The sequence below is a fragment of the Gobio gobio genome (assembly GCF_949357685.1).
Source record: "Gobio gobio genome assembly, chromosome: 5".
In the NCBI taxonomy this organism is placed as follows: domain Eukaryota; kingdom Metazoa; phylum Chordata; class Actinopteri; order Cypriniformes; family Gobionidae; genus Gobio; species Gobio gobio.
This window is the reverse complement of record NC_137101.1, coordinates 9,277,524-9,295,386: the sequence shown is the minus strand read 5'-3', so window position 1 is coordinate 9,295,386 and position 17,863 is coordinate 9,277,524. Positions and strand designations below refer to the sequence as shown.

The following is a 17,863-nucleotide window of genomic DNA, read 5'->3' as shown; positions in this document are numbered from 1 at the left end:
TGTGATTCAGTACACAGTGACTAAATTGTGGAATTGCATTATGCATAAAATGCCAGTTTTTACTAGCTTAACGATAACATTCCTAAGCGGCTAACATCAACTGATTTGGGACTAAGCCGTTTGAAAAATGGCTACTGTGTGTTTTAAGTAGTTTTAACGTTAACAGTTTGATATAGCTTGGCTCTATAAGATAGATGGGTTTAAATTCAGTGGTCTTGGATTCTAAATAGCACACTTTGATTTAATAATGTAGCATGGTGCCATTTAAACTTTTTAGATCCCACCTTCAGTGTTTCTTTTGCTATTAGGGAAGTGCTAACCACAATTCAATTCTATTGCACCAATTTGGATTACATTGGCACTTCCTATTCTTATAAAATCATTCTTTACAGATACCGGGGTTGTACCCAAGCCCAGCTCAGCAGGAGAATCCTGGTTCACTTGGAGACACTAACATACAGGACTGGCAAAGATTGCTGGGAGGCTGGCACGGCGACGGGGTGGGGCCGAGTGAAGGGGCAGGACGCTCTCCAGTGCTTTAGACAGTCGGCCCGCAAACGTCTCCCCATCTGGCCTCCCCAGCCGGGGTGAGAGCGGGGCTGATGCAACTGGAGGGGGGGTGGAAGGTGGCTTGGGAGGGCATGACAGAGCAGAGGTGGTAGAAAAGCAGGGCACGCAAACAGACATGCTACGACCACGACGACAGGGGAGAGGTGGAGGAGGCTGGAGACGAAATAGGGGAATTGTCTATTAACCATAATGGAACACAAATGACACAAAAAGAACAAAAGCCAAATAGCCAAAAGGAAACTATAAAGAAACATTTGATACAAGATTAAATATCGACATCGCATTCTAAAATTACAGACAGAAAAAGAAAAGACAGTGATCTACAATAAATCTTGACCTACATGTTGAAATCTAATACCTGCTGTCAGACAAAAAGAATAAGCCGGATTCAATTGGTGATTTCAAAAGCGAAAAATCATTTTACAATGACCAACATGTTTGCACGTGACAGAATACCAAAACCCAATTCATGAATCATGAATTGCGAGCAGACTTCATTGCAGATTGTGAGATTAAAGTTATACTTTTCTGACCTGATCTGAGATTAATCAAGTTGCAAGTTACACTGAAACTTGGCTTGTTAATGACTGGAAAATATATGTGGGTAAGAATAAGTCACTAAAGAAATGGCACTAAAAATGACAGTATCATTGCTTAAGCAGCATTCAGACTTCCAAGAAATCTACAGCATAGACAGTCTACTATATAGATGCAAACTGCATGTTTGCAAATTGCAATGCATGTTAGCAAAGTCCAAAAATCCATCCTCTGAGATTTTTTATGATAAAGAACAACATAAACAGAATTATGTAGAGAATATGTACAGTAAAAACAAAGACCACAAACAGCATATTGTGGATAGAAACAGAAGAACAAAAATAAATGTAAAATTAAGTAACAGCCATCAGTGCCGTGCAGACTTCTATCACTTTGAGGCGTAACCATTTCAAGTCAAACAAGTCAGATGAGACTGTATTTACTTATAAAACCATTGTTATAAAAGAAATCATTAGAAGTCATAACTAGAGACAATTAAAGTAATAAAAGACAGGTAAAAGTGTGTGCTTATGATTAAAGTGTTTCAGGCTCTATGGAAAATGATGCAAACTAATTCAAAACTAATGAGTGACTTTATGAAAAAAATCTAATTCTCTGAGAAAGATCCGGACAGTGCCATCAACGCATGCCGTGACACTGATGAGCCGAACTGATCATGGTTTAAGTGCCCAGGATGTCAGGACAACATACAGCTTGGCACTAAAGATAAACAAGAAGTGACGGAGGCCTGCCAGTCTGCACAGCGTGATATACTGCTACATGGCACTGCCTTTTCGGGATGAATTAAAAATACTGACATGATGAAACAAACAAAAACCAATAAGGTAAAGTAACCCAAAGAATGTACTAAAATGAATAGTGGATAAAGAGGGAGTGGCAGCTCAAATACACGTGGGAAAGGGGAAATATACTCGGCAGTCAGAAACAAGTGAGACAGAGTGAGAGAGAAAGAACTGAGAGCAGGCTGTATGAAAAGAATCAAACCCATTTAGAGTGTATACGTTATGGCTTTGCTCTCCATTCTCATGCATCATTCATTTAGTGTCTGATAATAACAAACCATCATTAAACTCTAAATACATGCAACCACAAATAAATCACATTCAAACGTCAAACAACAACTGAACATTATATCATGATTCATTTGTTACTCAATCAAGGCTACATGACATTCATCTCTGGATTGCTTCATTAGCTTGCTTTTGTACAGGATGAAAAATTATGGAAACTGATGAAGACATATGAACTAAAGAGATTGAAGGTAAACAAGTGGCCACATGATTGTGAATTAACCTGTTAATAATAAGGCCAGGCGTACACTACAATAGAGAAAAATGTTTTCCTGAGCATATTTAAAGACTCAGTTTCTTGTTTTCCATTGTGTTGTCGTTCTTATTGTGCTTTTTATTTATTTATCATTTGTATCTTTAACCGCGCTCTTCAAATTTTAAGCTTGATATACTAGTTGTTTGTATTTTTTTGTATACTTTTATTATTTATTTCTAATCTTTATTTCTCTATTTAAAAGTTTATTTAATTTTCTATTCAAACATAACTAATGAAAGGCAGAGATCATTTTGAAATAAAAATAATCAAGATGTAAACTTATATAAACTGAATATTTCTTTTTCTCACCTTTAATAAATATTGTTTTTATTGAATAACGTACAATTCTTGAAACTTCAGCAATAACAAAATTAATTGTGTTTAATTTAATATATTAATACTCTCAGTTTATGTTAATACATAATGCAAGCAGCTTTGTAATGATAACAGCAGAAATACCAAAAATCCTTTGAATAATGTGTTGTACAATGGGTGGCCTTCGAGCCAAAAAGGTTTTAGTTTAAGCCCAATTTCAATGCTGCTTTGACTTTTCCTGCACCTAGTGAGAAAATAAATCCCATCTGCTTCCTGCACTTCAACAGCTTTGTGCAACAGTGACATTTTTGAGAAGTTTTGTGGTGTACTGTTCACTGTTTTGTTTGTAAAAATGCTACTGGAATATTGTAACATAATAAGAGTGGAATTCATCAGTAGGTGGTAGCTTCATAAAATGGCCCCACAGGAGCAGATGAAGGATGCAAATTATGTGACCTGCAGTGAGCTCTTGACTTGGCCCTTCATCTTCTGGGACTTACCATGGGCTGCTGGGGGTATCCGGTGTGCTGTTGGGGAGCTTGAGAGCTGGGAGGGTAGGCGCCCTGTCCAGGCACCTGCTGTAGTTGCGACGTTGCAGGAGAACTATACGACATGCTTAGCTGGCTGGGGTGAAGTTCTGAGAACACGGATGAACCCTGACCACTCTCAAGCGTCCCGTCAGCCGCTGGGAAAAGATATGACATTTATAATTAAATAGGAAAGACAGGTGAATCAATCCAGTTGTGTCTAACACTTACAGGTCATTCCACTTTGCATGTACTGAAGCTGCTGGTCTGCATCGGGCTCCTCACATTCGGGCTGGACAAGGCCAGGAGTTGGAGGCTGGGAACCGCACTGACTCTGTGCAGAAACTTGTGTTCCTTGAGGGATGACCACGTTCTTCAACGACTCGCTGGACAACTGCTTCTGCTCTTCCTCTTGCTTGCGTTTCTCTTGCTCTGCTCGCACCTGCTGCCGTTGCTCTCGTTTGCGGCAGATCAGAGACACACGGTCCCTGATGGCCTTGGCCATGGTTTTGTGGTCGCCCTCGCAAACATAGCCCGACTCAACCTGCATATACAGCATATGTTACCATCTCTGTGTGCAACCTCAGATTCAGAAACTCGTTGAAAAACCCACCATTTCCTGAGCCACATCTTCTGGGACGTCACGATGGAGGTCGAAGGAGAACTCAATGGCTTCATTGTCTTTGTATTTGCCTTTCAGTTTCTTGACATCTTCAATGCGCAACCAGAGCTTTATGGAGATGAGCTCCCCATCGTCTTCCTCAGCCAGCTCCACACGCACCCCAGTCTCCTCTTGGAAGAAGGCATGATTCAGGAGGTCCTTGATGGCATATCTGTTAAGGAAGTGGCAAAATTGTTTACAAGCAAACAAGGCAAAATACGTTAAATAAGGATAGCCAATCAATAAAGAAACACATGGCTGACATAGATCAGCCAATCACATTTCAACTGATTTAGAGGCACAAGGTGGAACACTGGGGTTGTCCAGGATGGAGTAATAAAAGAGTCATTGAATGGGGTTGGTTCAGGGTAAGCGAAGCCAAGCAAATACATTTGAAGACCTGAGGCCTTGAATTTGATTGTATCATGATCAAATTGATCTTTAATGGGTTTCAGAACTTTCCAGACTTTCCCCATAAGTGAAGTTTGATAACTCTTTGTGTTATTCTATGGTTATATTGCATGAATTTTGATTCCATCATCCCCGGTCGTGGGGTGATAAACATTCTAGGCAATATTCTATCCTGTTGCATTTGATTATATTGAACAAACTCATTGTTCATTCACAATTTAACAAATCATCACCTAAAAAACAGGAGACATGAGAGGAAATCATATTTAACATGGACTCTGAATGGACCACCTAGGAAGTATGTACAGAAAATGCCCAACTACAATACATTTAAAAAGAGCTGATCCATGTCACCTGCATGGAATGATAGACATAAGGGTAAAAAGATAAGACTTCACAATATTTTTTTACAAAGACAGACTTTTAACGCTGAGGAGAAAAACAATCTGAAGTGAGCTCTGTTGATTAGCTGGGTACAGTAGACATCAGCTTTTCCAGTGCTTCATCAGCAGAACATCAGATGTCGTCTCACCTTACGCTCTTACGTGATTTTCCATTAAATTGGTTTATGCATTGAAGCAAAACACAACGTCGGCTTTATGACTTTCCAAAAATAAATAGGAAAAGTACTTCAAACGGTGATCAAGGTCATTAAAAATACATTTGATCTAAAATACAAAATCTTGGACGTTTAGGTAGTTGCTCTAAAAAGGACTTTAAAAAAAGGCAGTCTGGTCAGCGCTTATGTTTTTGCTGTGGTGCGAGGACATAGCACACTCTTGGCCTGATCATGGATCTGTTTCACTGAGTGGCTTGCTGGAATTTTTCCAAAACAGCGTGTGGGAATCCGCTTATCTGCTGCTACTGTGCACATTCCACACAGAGGACCATGTACCCAGAGGATGAGATATACCCTCACGTCAGCACGAATTCAGCGCATCTGTGGGCAGACTCAAGGCACACGTCGCTGAGAAGTGAGGTTTGACTCGATGAATGAGTTCTGTGAATACAGCGTGGGCGTGTGTAGTAGGCACAGCCTTACCTTTCATCTTTGTTTTGCCGAATACATCCCTCAATGATCTCTTTCACCTCTGGAATGGCTACCTTGTCGAAACTGCCAGGTTTAACTCCCTGCGGGGTAAAACACAAAAGAACATTAAATCAACATGTCTTTTGTGCTGTGAAAGAAACCCTTTTGGAGCTCCACAGGGACTCACAAAACTACATATGGTGCATTCTATTCGCACGTTAATGCCTGCCCGGTGAAATTCATCTGATCAATTCCTCAACAGATGAATTTTTTATGTTGCAAGTGTAAATGTAATTTGTATTATAGTGAAGCCCATGACATTCCAGATACAGTTGCTTCTATATCTGGCAGATTGTTTAATTTAGCTGAACAGTTACCTTCTCAATCATCAGGAACGCTTAAATCCATTAAGCCAGAAGTTTTCAAACTTGGAGGGAAAAAAACGAAAAGTACTATACAATTGAATTTGAACTATGAATAATTATTCTTAAAAATATTTTAAACATTTATTTTGGCTTTAGTACAATGACCATACATTTATGCATTTATTTAGTTATCCATTCATTTAATTTGAAAACCCCTGAATTGAGATAACATAAAAAAAACATATAATATAATCCAATATCTAATGTAAGATGAAGTTACACACAGTAATATTAAAGGTTATGCTCTACAATAAGCTAATTTTATTATCAAATATTGTTAAAAATGTATACATTTCACTTCATTCCTTTAAGAATACAAGCAAAAAGTTGGTTATCTTGGGGGTAAATGATTTGTTAATTGTATTAAATTTCACTTTGTCTTTACAAATCTAACACGTCCTCCACCATGCAATAAAACCAGCATCCTACAAATCAGTCTTACTGAATAAAAAATATTCAGTTACTTTTCCCACATTTTATATTTTTGAAATTCTGAAATAACCCTTTCAAAGTCATTTAACATCAAAAAAACCTACCTAGAGCTAGGCTGTCAAAACCACCCAAGACAAAAGAGTGCAAGAAACTTACAAGTGAAATCCTGGAACACTGTGTTGCTTTACAGAGTGGTCTGCCTGAACTATTACTCCCCCTGTCTCAGCATTACCCTCCTTATATAAGTCTGTAACCCCCCTCAAATTCCAGTGGCAAACAAAGTTAAGGATGACGGAGCATCTAACAGAATTAAGTCAGAATGGCGAAGTATTCCAATAACAAGGTGATTAAAAAAGCTTGTTAAGGACACTGTGAATGGGTCCCCTAAAGCCAGATACATGCTGTTCCTCCGCTCTCCAACCAGTTAACAAAAGCAGAAAATTAGAAGCAAACATTTTGTATTTAACAAAGCAGAGAGAGAGAGAGGAAAGCTTCTGGAACAGCTGGGAGTGGATGTAAAAAAGGAACAAAAGCCATCTTCAACTTCTACGTCCAATTCCCTAAGTGACAAAGTGTTACGATGCATTAGCATACTGAAGAATACTATTTTCTGGTTGAACTCCTTCAATGCCACACTGAAATTACTTAAGGGCTGGACGATACAGACAAATGACTGGGACATTTTATCCAAACTAGCCCACCATAAGTCTCTATGATATTTTGGTCTACGATATGGTATCTATGTTTTTAGTTTTTTGACTGCTTTGTCATTCATGTTATCTGGGGTAAGTCTCTTCTCAAGCTGCACAAGGTATCATTCAAGTCTGTAGCACAAATGGTGCATGATAAGTTACATCAAGTGTTAGCACAGTCAGAATCTTGTGGCTCCAATTCCATGGACACTTCAGTAAAACGGTCAGCCCGAGAACCACTCCATGCTCACTGCTTTGAGATTACAGGGAGAAATTGCAGATGCTTGGATAGAGAGAACAAATCTAAACCGTTTCATTGTAATCAAAGCATTTACTCTGGGCCGAGATGGGAAAAGTCCCACATCTGTCTGTGAGGGCAACCTCGGGTCCACTGAGCTTAAAACGCTTTCTGATTGCGTAAAGCTTAAATTGCTTCTCTCAGTGAACTGTTGTGCCTGTGCGATTGGATTTCATGAGATTAAAAAGCCTTCAGGCAGGGTGGACGGAAGCTTTGCAGACAGCTGGACAAAACTGGAATGGCGAAATGTGCCCTGCACTTTCCAAAGCTAACAGGTGGAAAGGGATAACCACCTCTACACACCTGACTCAAGAGCTGATGAAAAGAAAGAGAAAAACTTTCTCTGTACCACCCTGATGACCAAACGAAAGCTCTCTAGAACCTTTTACAATCCAGCTTTCAGGACGTTTTATATATTCAGAGCTGTCCTTACCAAGTTATGCAGTGAGAATTGACACTTTCGATCATAAAAACAGCAAGAAAACTACTGTTTTGTTAACAAAAGAGAATCAGTACTGCTCCCTACTGGTGAGCCCCTCATTTGCTTACCACAATCCTCAGCAAGTTGTTTTCAAATTCTACTGATCATATTTTCAACCTCCAGCATCATATGATCACCCTATTGACCTGAACGAGAATAAAAAAGCTCATGACTGCCTTATACTCCCCCTCCTTCTCTCTGCCAATGATATTAAAGGACATAAATGAAGGGAAAAAACTGATTCAATTTATAAAGTGCAGCAACATGACTGGCCTTTTCCAGCCTTCTAACAATGGTCTTGGATTCATATACAGCCGTACTCTCAGGGACATTAACCTTGATTGTTCTGACAACAACATTGTATATCCATAAATAGATGGACAATTTTAACCACCTTCAATGAGGATTACATCACAATGACTTAAAAGAGTTCTGAAATAAATAAATCCCAGTGAAACTGAGAAAAAAAAAAAAAAGATTGTGGAATATTTTGAAGTAACATAAAAGCTGGAGAGAGCAATTGTTTGAGCCAGAGACTGACTTCATGGAAAGTCAACACATGACGCACTACAAGCTGATATCAGTGACGGCTGTAAAGCTGATTTAATCAAAGCTAAATGTTTTATTGCGGCTGGCAGGAAAAAAAAGACCTTACACATCCAGATATCCAATGGTTTTACTTTTGGACAATTACATCTTACTGGGTGGGTTTGGGATGAGGTTGGGCAGTATGACGACCAGAAAACTGGTCAAAATGAGGAAGATCTTAAGGGGTGCATGATAAAGTGAGTTTTGCTTTTTTACAGCTGCTTTGAAAGTGGCTCATCCAATCAGAATTTAGATTCACAACAATCAACTTATTATATAATGTTAATAGTACAGTTTTAAGTCTTTTGTATCTTACTCAAAACTGTTTTTGCACAGATGCCAGACTTTTTATTTGACTATTAATAATCTTATCTGTTGGTTTCCATCCATCAATCAATTGAAATTAAATACCATTTATTTCTAAAATAATTAATTCACTGGCTAGGCATTGCCATACAGATATTAAAATATGACCCATTTTTTTCATTTATTTCCAGCAATGATATCTACACTACACTTCAAAAGTTTAGAGAAAATAATTAATTTAAGGAAATTAATACTTTTATTCAGCAAGATGCATTAAATTGATCAAAAGTGACAGTAAACACATTTATAATGTTACAAAGGAGTTTTATTTTAAATATATGCTGAAATAAATCAAATAAATACATTTCTATTCATCAGAGAATCCTGAAAAAAAAAAAAATCTTAAGCAGCACATCTGTTTTCAACATTTATTAAGAAAGGTTTCCTAAGCACCAGATTTGCCATCACTGGAATAACTAAATTTTAAAATATATCAAATTGAAAACATTTGTTTTAAATTGTAATAATTTTTCCATAATTGTAAAGTTTTTAAACTGTATTTTGATAAAATAAATGCAGTCTTGGGGAGCATGAGACTTTTCAAAAACATAAAAAAATATTACCGACCCCAAACTGTATATTATGATATAAACGTACAATTTTGGTCATACTCCTAGGGCAAAACTATGTATTTGTTCGACGTAGTTATATGTTCCTTACATAATCTCATATACTATAGTGTGACGCCTCCAGCTGTGGGCAGGTTTCAGTGAGCGCAACAGAACAAGCTGCTTTTATTGAATTATTTCATAAGCAGATGCCTGAGGAATGTGTGGGTGTAATGACAGAGCTGGAGAAGATTATAGCGGGAGAGAGAGAAAAATACCCAAAATGATTGAGGGATAGAGAGCGAGCAGAGGTGTGCGAGGGTACTCACACTGGTGACTCGGCGATAGATTTGAGCGGGGTTCTGACACTCGGAGTACGGGTACTCAGAGGTAGCCATCTCCAGCATGCACATTCCAAAGGCGTACACATCCACCGACTCGTCGTATTTTTCCTCGTACATCTCAGGCGCCATGAACTCAGGGGTACCTTAAATCAAAAGAACCATTCAGAACTCTCAGTGCCTGAGATCTCTACTCACCCCAGCAGGGCCGGGGAGAGGAAGGGAGAGAGGAGGAGGAGGACAACTGCACTGTTGCTCCGTACGGCCCTGGGAGGAGAGAAAGAGGGGGAGCAAAAGATATGGAGAAAAAGAAAAATAAAAAAAAGAGGAAGGGGGAAAAGCGGCCTCAGTTATTTAGCAGTGAAAGAATCCAGTTTTTCTCTGCAAGGCCTTTAGATTGTCTATTTCAGCACGTCAGACTAGTGCACAAAGCAGCCAAGCATCATCTCACAAACAGGAAGTTGATTTAAGCCAGACGCACATGCGTTGGTGCATTGGTTAATTTTAGAGCGGATTGATGGCCTTCAAAACCGTGTTGATCTTTACAACACGGCTGTGCCGCCAACACGTTAAATGAGGAACCGGACAGCGGTGGGCGACTAGCTATGGAACTTGATCTATGTCAACAACACAGTTATGGAAAACACATGACCGACTCACCTTTCTACTAGTCTGTAATGAGAGAATGTTAAGCAGGTTTATGCACAGAGCAAGCCCATAGCTAGTGAGCAAAGGCTCTCGTGCACTAGCTTGTGTTAAAAGGCCTTGCACAGAAAAACAAGCTAAAATATAGATTCATATTTGAAATAAATTTCCGTTTTTGGGGTAGGTTGCTTGTTGACTTACCACTTACTCGCCATTTTTTAGAATACTTACTGAACTGCAGGACATTAAATAATCCATACAGTGGAGTGAGACCAGCAGAGATTATAGCCCTACAGTTTAAAAGGAAAAAATTCTCAAAAACCAAAAAAAAAAAAAAAAAAAAATTGGAACAAAGGAAATTTTGGAGGAAACAGAGAGAAGGGATCCAGAAAGAAATGTATCACAATATCTAAACCATCTGAAAGGAAGGGGGGAAACCCTGATGAGGCATTCAGGAAAACCTTTGGAAAAAGACGTTTGACATTACTGGCAGCAAAAGAATCTCTAGGATTTTAATAATTATAGACCACAGTTTCCAGACCAAAATGTTTATTCTGTTAATATTGCATACGAAAAACCCTACAGCACACGTCCTAACAAAGCGTTATCCACCATGTGCCTTTGTTGGTATTTTCAAGGATTATATTACCCTAAATACCACAAAGTTTATGGAAACTTAAAGTGTTTTCACCTGTTGCATTTATAGGCCAATTAGTTTCAGGTGGGAAACAGCAGGATCTAAAGGTGTTCCCCCAATTTATAAGAAGTTCTCCTCTGGTTTTCCCCCATCTCCACCCCAAATTAAAACTAGTGCCATTGGCTGCCTGGAAAACTGTGGTCTAAGGTGAACAGTGTAGCTCAGAGCTACAGCATGCCTTAAATATCAGAGCATAACTGATAGCAAATGCCCCACCTTCCCAATTTCACCTCATCATTGAAAAGACAAGCAGTGACATGACACATATTTTGGATTGTATACGTCATGGTGAACTGACTTGGGAGGTGGGGAAAGCAAGAAAGTTCTAGCGCTGGGTCGTACCTATGACACTTTTAGCGAATGAAGAGCGCTTGAGGGTGGCCAAGCCCAGATCGCCGATCTTAACGGAGCCGGTGGGTCCGGTGATGAAGATGTTGTCACACTTAAGGTCCCGGTGAATGATGGGAGGAGCCCTGGTGTGAAGGAAGTGCAGCCCCTTCAGGATTTGCCGGCACCAGCTCCGCAACACCTTTATCTTCATCACCTTGAAGCGCTTCAGATACCTGAGGAACAAAAAGATTAGAGCTGAGGGTTAGCACAACGTTCTTCTTCACTGAAAAACCATAATGGTTTTGTTTAAGACCTTGATAGAGAGCAAACAAACAGCAGATGTGTCAACGGAAAATGATAAGTGTCTACAGCTCTCTGTTTTGGCGGTCATGAGTGGGATGGAAAATTTCAACCAATGAAACCATGAAGGGAATGAAAAACAATGAGAAAACTCTCTGCAACTGAAATCAGATTTCAGTTCGGTCCATTTGAGGTTAAGGGAGAATTAAACAATTTCCATGATGATGGGTCTGGAAGCATCCATACGGACAATTGTATTCTCTTCTGTGAGACAGAGATAAAAGAGAGGACAACAGCGTGAAGAGGGCAGTACAGTACTTTCGATAGATTAGCTTGGCCTAATAAAATCTTGGAACCAAGCCATAGCCAGGATTTGGCCTTATAATCTACCCAGGCACCAATACAGGAGGAGCCGGGTACCCTTTATCCCATAATTCCACAGGTGAAGATGGGCACAAGCTCACAAGCAAAACCGAATGTATACAGTAGCAAAGCAGACTCATTTGTAATGGGGATGTCATTTGTCTTGGGAAGAATCAGATTAGTATACACTCACCTAAAGGATTATTAGGAACACCATACTAATACTGTGTTCGACCCCCTTTCGCCTTCAGAACTGCCTTAATTCTACGTGGCATTGATTCAACAAGGTGCTGAAAGCATTCTTTAGAAATGTTGGCCCATATTGATAGGATAGCATCTTGCAGTTGATGGAGATTTGTGGGATGCACATCCAGGGCACGAAGCTCCCGTTCCACCACATCCCAAAGATGCTCTATTGGGTTGAGATCTGGTGACTGTGGGGGCCATTTTAGTCCAGTGAACTCATTGTCATGTTCAAGAAACCAATTTGAAATGATTCCAGCTTTGTGACATGGTGCATTATCCTGCTGGAAGTAGCCATCAGAGGATGGGTACATGGTGGTCATAAAGGGATGGACATGGTCAGAAACAATGCTCAGGTAGGCCGTGGCATTTAAACGATGCCCAATTGGCACTAAGGGGCCTAAAGTGTGCCAAGAAAACATCCCCCACACCATTACACCACCACCACCAGCCTGCACAGTGGTAACAAGGCATGATGGATCCATGTTCTCATTCTGTTTACGCCAAATTCTGACTCTACCATCTGAATGTCTCAACAGAAATCGAGACTCATCAGACCAGGCAACATTTTTCCAGTCTTCAACTGTCCAATTTTGGTGAGCTTGTGCAAATTGTAGCCTCTTTTTCCTATTTGTAGTGGAGATGAGTGGGACCCGGTGGGGTCTTCTGCTGTTGTAGCCCATTCGCCTCAAGGTTGTGCGTGTTGTGGCTTCACAAATGCTTTGCTGCATACCTCGGTTGTAACGAGTGGTTATTTCAGTCAAAGTTGCTCTTCTATCAGCTTGAATCAGTCGGCCCATTCTCCTCTGACCTCTAGCATCAACAAGGCATTTTCGCCCACAGGACTGCCGCATACTGGATGTTTTTCCCTTTTCACACCATTCTTTGTAAACCCTAGAAATGGTTGTGCGTGAAAATCCCAGTAACTGAGCAGATTGTGAAATACTCAGACCGACCCATCTGGCACCAACAACCATGCCACGCTCAAAATTGCTTAAATCACCTTTCTTTCCCATTCTGACATTCAGTTTGGAGTTCAGGAGATTGTCTTGACCAGGACCACACCCCTAAATGCATTGAAGCAACTGCCATGTGATTGGTTGATTAGATAATTGCATTAATGAGAAATTGAACAGGAGTTCCTAATAATCCTTTAGGTGAGTGTATTTTCTAAAGAAATATCTGTTTACAGATGAGCATAACTGTGAATTTTCCTTTCCTGCTTCTCATCGTAAAAGAAAAACGGCTGAATAACATAATATCAGATGAAATATAACTGGTTTTGCAGGCAGCATGTTTAGAGATATAGTAAGTCTATCAGTAGTGCTTCGCCCAATGGGAGGAGGTGGGTGGTGGTACAGGGCATTTTTGATGGAGTGTGGCAGCTGACTGACAGGTGGGAATGGAGCCAAGGGTAAGTCCCGAGGCAATACGGGAGAGAGCAACAAAGCCTGATTCTAAATTTTCTCATCACTCAACACACCCAGCGGCTCCCAGAGGGCCCCAAAAGGCTGTTTTCCAGCTACACCAACAACTCACTCCGCACTTCTCTAAACATTAAAGTCATTTAAAACAGTCTGTCCTCGACTTCATAAACAGTCTATGGCCTGAAACCTTCAAGAAAATATTATGAATTTTGATTGTCAAGATTTATTTTTCAGATCAACTACTGTCATGGATGTGCTTATGTACATGTGAAGAGTATGTTTCTGTCCTAGATTTTGGATTAGAAAGCGAACCAGGACTTTTATGTGAACATAAAGGGACAGAAAAGGGAAAAACCCTCCAACATTGTTGGCGACCCAGACAAAAATAAGAACACTGATAAGTTTAGGCATGGCATGGCCATGTCTTTGGGACGCTCCATTTCTACCTGACTTCTTGATCACTGTTTATCTTTGCGGTGGAGGAGCAGCCATGCAAACGCAACACATTGCCAGGATGTCAAAGCTGATGAACACAAAGCAAGCCTGATACGGTTCGTCATTTTTCCTTTTTTACTCATCTCCCCATGTCTCCTCCACTGTCTTTCTCTCTCCTAGCACTAATGGTGGTGTTCCTGTGTGACACATAGCTAATTGCGCATGACAGAGGCTCTGAGGATCATGGATCTTGGTAAGGACTAATTGTATCCAGAAACTCATGTCAACAAATGTTCTTATGTTAAAGGGCCAACCCAGATTTATTCAGTAAACCAATTATATTCATTAAATCAATCTTCCTGCATTATTTATAGTGTCTCAGTCATGTTTTTTCCCCCATAATATTGCATGAAAACCTAATAACTTTCTATTATATGACTGGTAGCATTTCATTTTACAGTCCTGATCCCCATGTACATACTATGTACTTATTATAGTAATTACATGCTAACCCTGTACTACCCCTAAAACCCATGTAGTTACCTTATATTACCCAGTACTTTCTTAGGTAAGTACACTGTAAGTACACATAGGTGCACATACTGTAAAACAAAGTGAAACCATATGAACTTATATTGTCTTGCAGTCAGGTATCAGTATTTAAGTGGGTTTTCATAACTGTGTGTGCATGTCAGAGCCCACACATCCACAGGAGGGGGCTGCTGGTCCAGTATGTGTCTGTAGCTCCAGCATCTGTTCGGTACCCACAATGCATGTCTCACATGGAGGTGACATGCCACTCTTCGCCTGTAATCACTCTGGTAACAACTCAATCGCTCTATTGTGATTGTGTTTTGTAACAGATAATCACAGCCTCTGTGGATGGTCTGCTGATGGTGATGGACATGAGACTGGTGAAAAGCATGTTTGAAAGGCCGCCCTGTTGTTCATTTGAAATGTAAATTGCAAAAAAAGATAAATGTGACCAAAAAACTGGTTAACACTTTACATAAGTTTTAACAATCCTTTACATAAAACCACAGGACTAACAAAATAAATTGCACGTATTTGCTGATTTGTGCATTTGACCATTCATTAGGCAATCATAAGAGGGACAGACAATATAATATGAAAGTGGAACAGATGCATTCTACTCACGTTTTTAGGGTTCCTGACGTCATGAGCTCCGTCACCAGCACGATGCACTTGCGGCCTTTGGAAGGCGACTCCCATGAGTCATAAAAACGCACAATGTTTGGGTGTTGCAGACCTTTTAACATGCCGGCCTCTTCCTTGAAGCGTTGGCGCTCTGATTTTGACAGCTTCCGATCCTGCAAGGACAAGAACAGAAAAAAAATGCAACCCTTTTAGCCACACACTTCATTTTAATATAATGGAAACCATATTTTATCAGCCGTTTATTGTAATTAATCATTTCTGAACTGCTCAAACTGAGGATTACAGATGTGCTTTAAACGGGATGCCATGGTTTTATGTTAAACCACTACGGTTACACTAGAAGGGGTCCACTCAACCTTAAATAATGTAATCCGACCCCAGATTCCTGCCAGACCTCCAAAAGAGCCCCTATAGAACAAGGCATAAAGCACAGGAGGGGACAAGACTCATCTCGTTTAAACACAAAGTGGTCCTCTTATCCTGTGCTTAATGCCTGTACGGGCCACACACATGCACACAACAAAACTCACCTATAAGATAAAGAAACAGAAAAGCATGGTGCAACAGGTTCAACATGACCGGTCACGGAAAACGACACTACATCATCTCCCCTGACTCTCTAACCTACTCAAAAAACCTCTCTGACATTCGATCCAAGAGAGCCTGACCAGCCCAATCACAACAGCGTCAGGAAGACAGGGTTTTTGGATGGAACGCACCTCCCTGTGCATGAGGGTATCCAAGCGTTGATGTCATAGTTCCTTTCCGGTCAGGCTGTGCCCTTATCAGCAGTTTAAACAGTGTGCGCAAGCCCAATCATTAATCATTATTATGATTGCTCCGGCAACCGTCAGTGATGAATTAATCCAGTGGCACTTTGTGGAAAAAGGCCACTTTACTGTGGCCTACTTTTACACAACCCCAGGGCTTAAATAATATGCATTACGTGAGCACTAATTCCATTCTGTGAAAGAGTCACCCTGCATACCTGGCGGCAAATTGCAACATGCATCTTATAAAAGCTTTACATAAAAGTTCAGTGCATGAGGACACCTATAGTTTCCCTGGCTATTTGCAACCAGTCTATTTGGTGTCACTGATGTGCCACCATTCTAGAATGCTGACAGTGGCATTCTTTCTCCACATTAATGCAGACGCACTCATTCGCTTCCCAAATGCACTAACAACCGCACTAGCAGCAAGCATCTGCAATCCATTAAGTACCACTAATCCCAAAGGACAGAAGAGAGAATTTAGAGACACATAGCTCTTTTCCACCAACATGGTTCGTGTGCGAATTCCAGGCGAATTCTTGGACCGTTCCACGCGTTTCAAATCTGGCGCTCTCGAATGATGCCAGGGAATAGGGGTGGAGAAATGTTGATGCTGCCTATGGCGGTCTTGTTGAGAAATGTAATGTTGCTCTAATGTTGCAGTTTATATGAGAGCTTCAGGTACACTAGTATCACTCCCGGTAATGCGAAAAGTAAAACATAAGTGCTGCACTGCCTGCACCAACACCAAGATGCAAAGAGTTTGTTTTCACACTGGTTATAGTCAGGTAAACAAGTCTAAGAAGCATAAAGTTACCATCCATTTTTCTAGTTTGCAGGAAAAAACGCAGCCGGTTCGCAACAGCCTCTAGTACGTCGGGCTAAGAAATGGCCAAGAACTGGCTCAGGAACGCAAACCATTTTGGTGTGAAAGGAGGTAGCAGAGAGGGAGAGAAACAAAGGGGATACAGCCACAGATTATGGGAATAAAAGTGTAAACATTATTGACTGGGGTGAGCGCAATGACATTACAAAGGAAACTAGATGGAGTGAAAAATGCTGAAAAATACACACTTTCAAATCCAAATACATTCCTGCTGTGCGTACCTGTATCCTGTAGTGGTATTCAAGCAGTTAGCGATATAACATGCCGACAGTTTAACTGACTTTAACTAAAGATTTTCTACAACCTTTTACTCCACCATGGCAGCAGTTGACTTGAAAGAGAAAAATGACTGCAGAAGACGGTTCATGCTAATGCCCAGCCACTGCGGTGCAAAACTGAGCTTGGAAGCATTCATGAACTTGCATATAGTATGATTTTGGGCCCATAGATCACATTCAAAGGCCAAACTTTATGGGAGGCGGTGATCTGAGTCTGCACTCTGCCAACAGAGACCATCTCACTGCGTCGGTAGTTAATCTAATAATGGCTGATAACGGAGGACAAAGGAAGAGGTCTTCTGCAGGCTGGAGGGGGTTGAATAAAATGGAAAAAGACTCAATGATTGCGACTTAAACAGAGGTTTTGCGCTCGCTCTTGCTGATAAGACACAGGAAGGATAAACAAGTGTGAGTGAGGGGGTGAGTGAGCGTGTGTGGAGAGAGAGAGAGAGAGAGAGAGAGAGAGAGAGAGAGAGAGAGAGAGAGAGAGAGAGAGAGAGAGAGAGAGAGAGAGAGAGAGAGAGAGAGAGAGAGAGAGAGAGAGAGAGAGAGAGAGAGAGAGAGAGAGAGAGAGAGAGAGAGAGAGAGAGTGATGCGTTTAAATTTGGCACCTCATGCATGCTTGTCTTGGCAAACCAAAAGCATCAATTTTAGCACCCTGTTTCTCAAAATAAAAACACAGGTGCTTGTGCTCTTCTCAATCATGTGATGCAAATAATTGAGGTTTTGGTTACAGGA

The 17,863-nt window shown here is 40.5% G+C and overlaps 1 protein-coding gene across 13 annotated transcripts in view; it reads right to left on the bottom strand.

Annotated features, from left to right (window-relative positions):
* Nucleotides 1-17,863, bottom strand: part of wnk1b (WNK lysine deficient protein kinase 1b) — an 82,833-nt gene that overhangs the window by 28,838 nt on the left and 36,132 nt on the right. For all 13 annotated transcript variants that reach the window (XM_079818028.1, XM_079818024.1, XM_079818029.1 and 10 more), the window contains exons 3-9: nt 15,168-15,340; nt 11,254-11,474; nt 9,558-9,715; nt 5,411-5,499; nt 3,910-4,129; nt 3,528-3,840; nt 3,270-3,454 (exon numbers count right to left, since the gene is read on the bottom strand). In XM_079818028.1, coding sequence (XP_079674154.1) covers nt 3,270-3,454; nt 3,528-3,840; nt 3,910-4,129; nt 5,411-5,499; nt 9,558-9,715; nt 11,254-11,474; nt 15,168-15,340 — 1,359 coding nt within the window. The remainder of the gene's footprint in view (nt 1-3,269; nt 3,455-3,527; nt 3,841-3,909; nt 4,130-5,410; nt 5,500-9,557; nt 9,716-11,253; nt 11,475-15,167; nt 15,341-17,863) is intronic.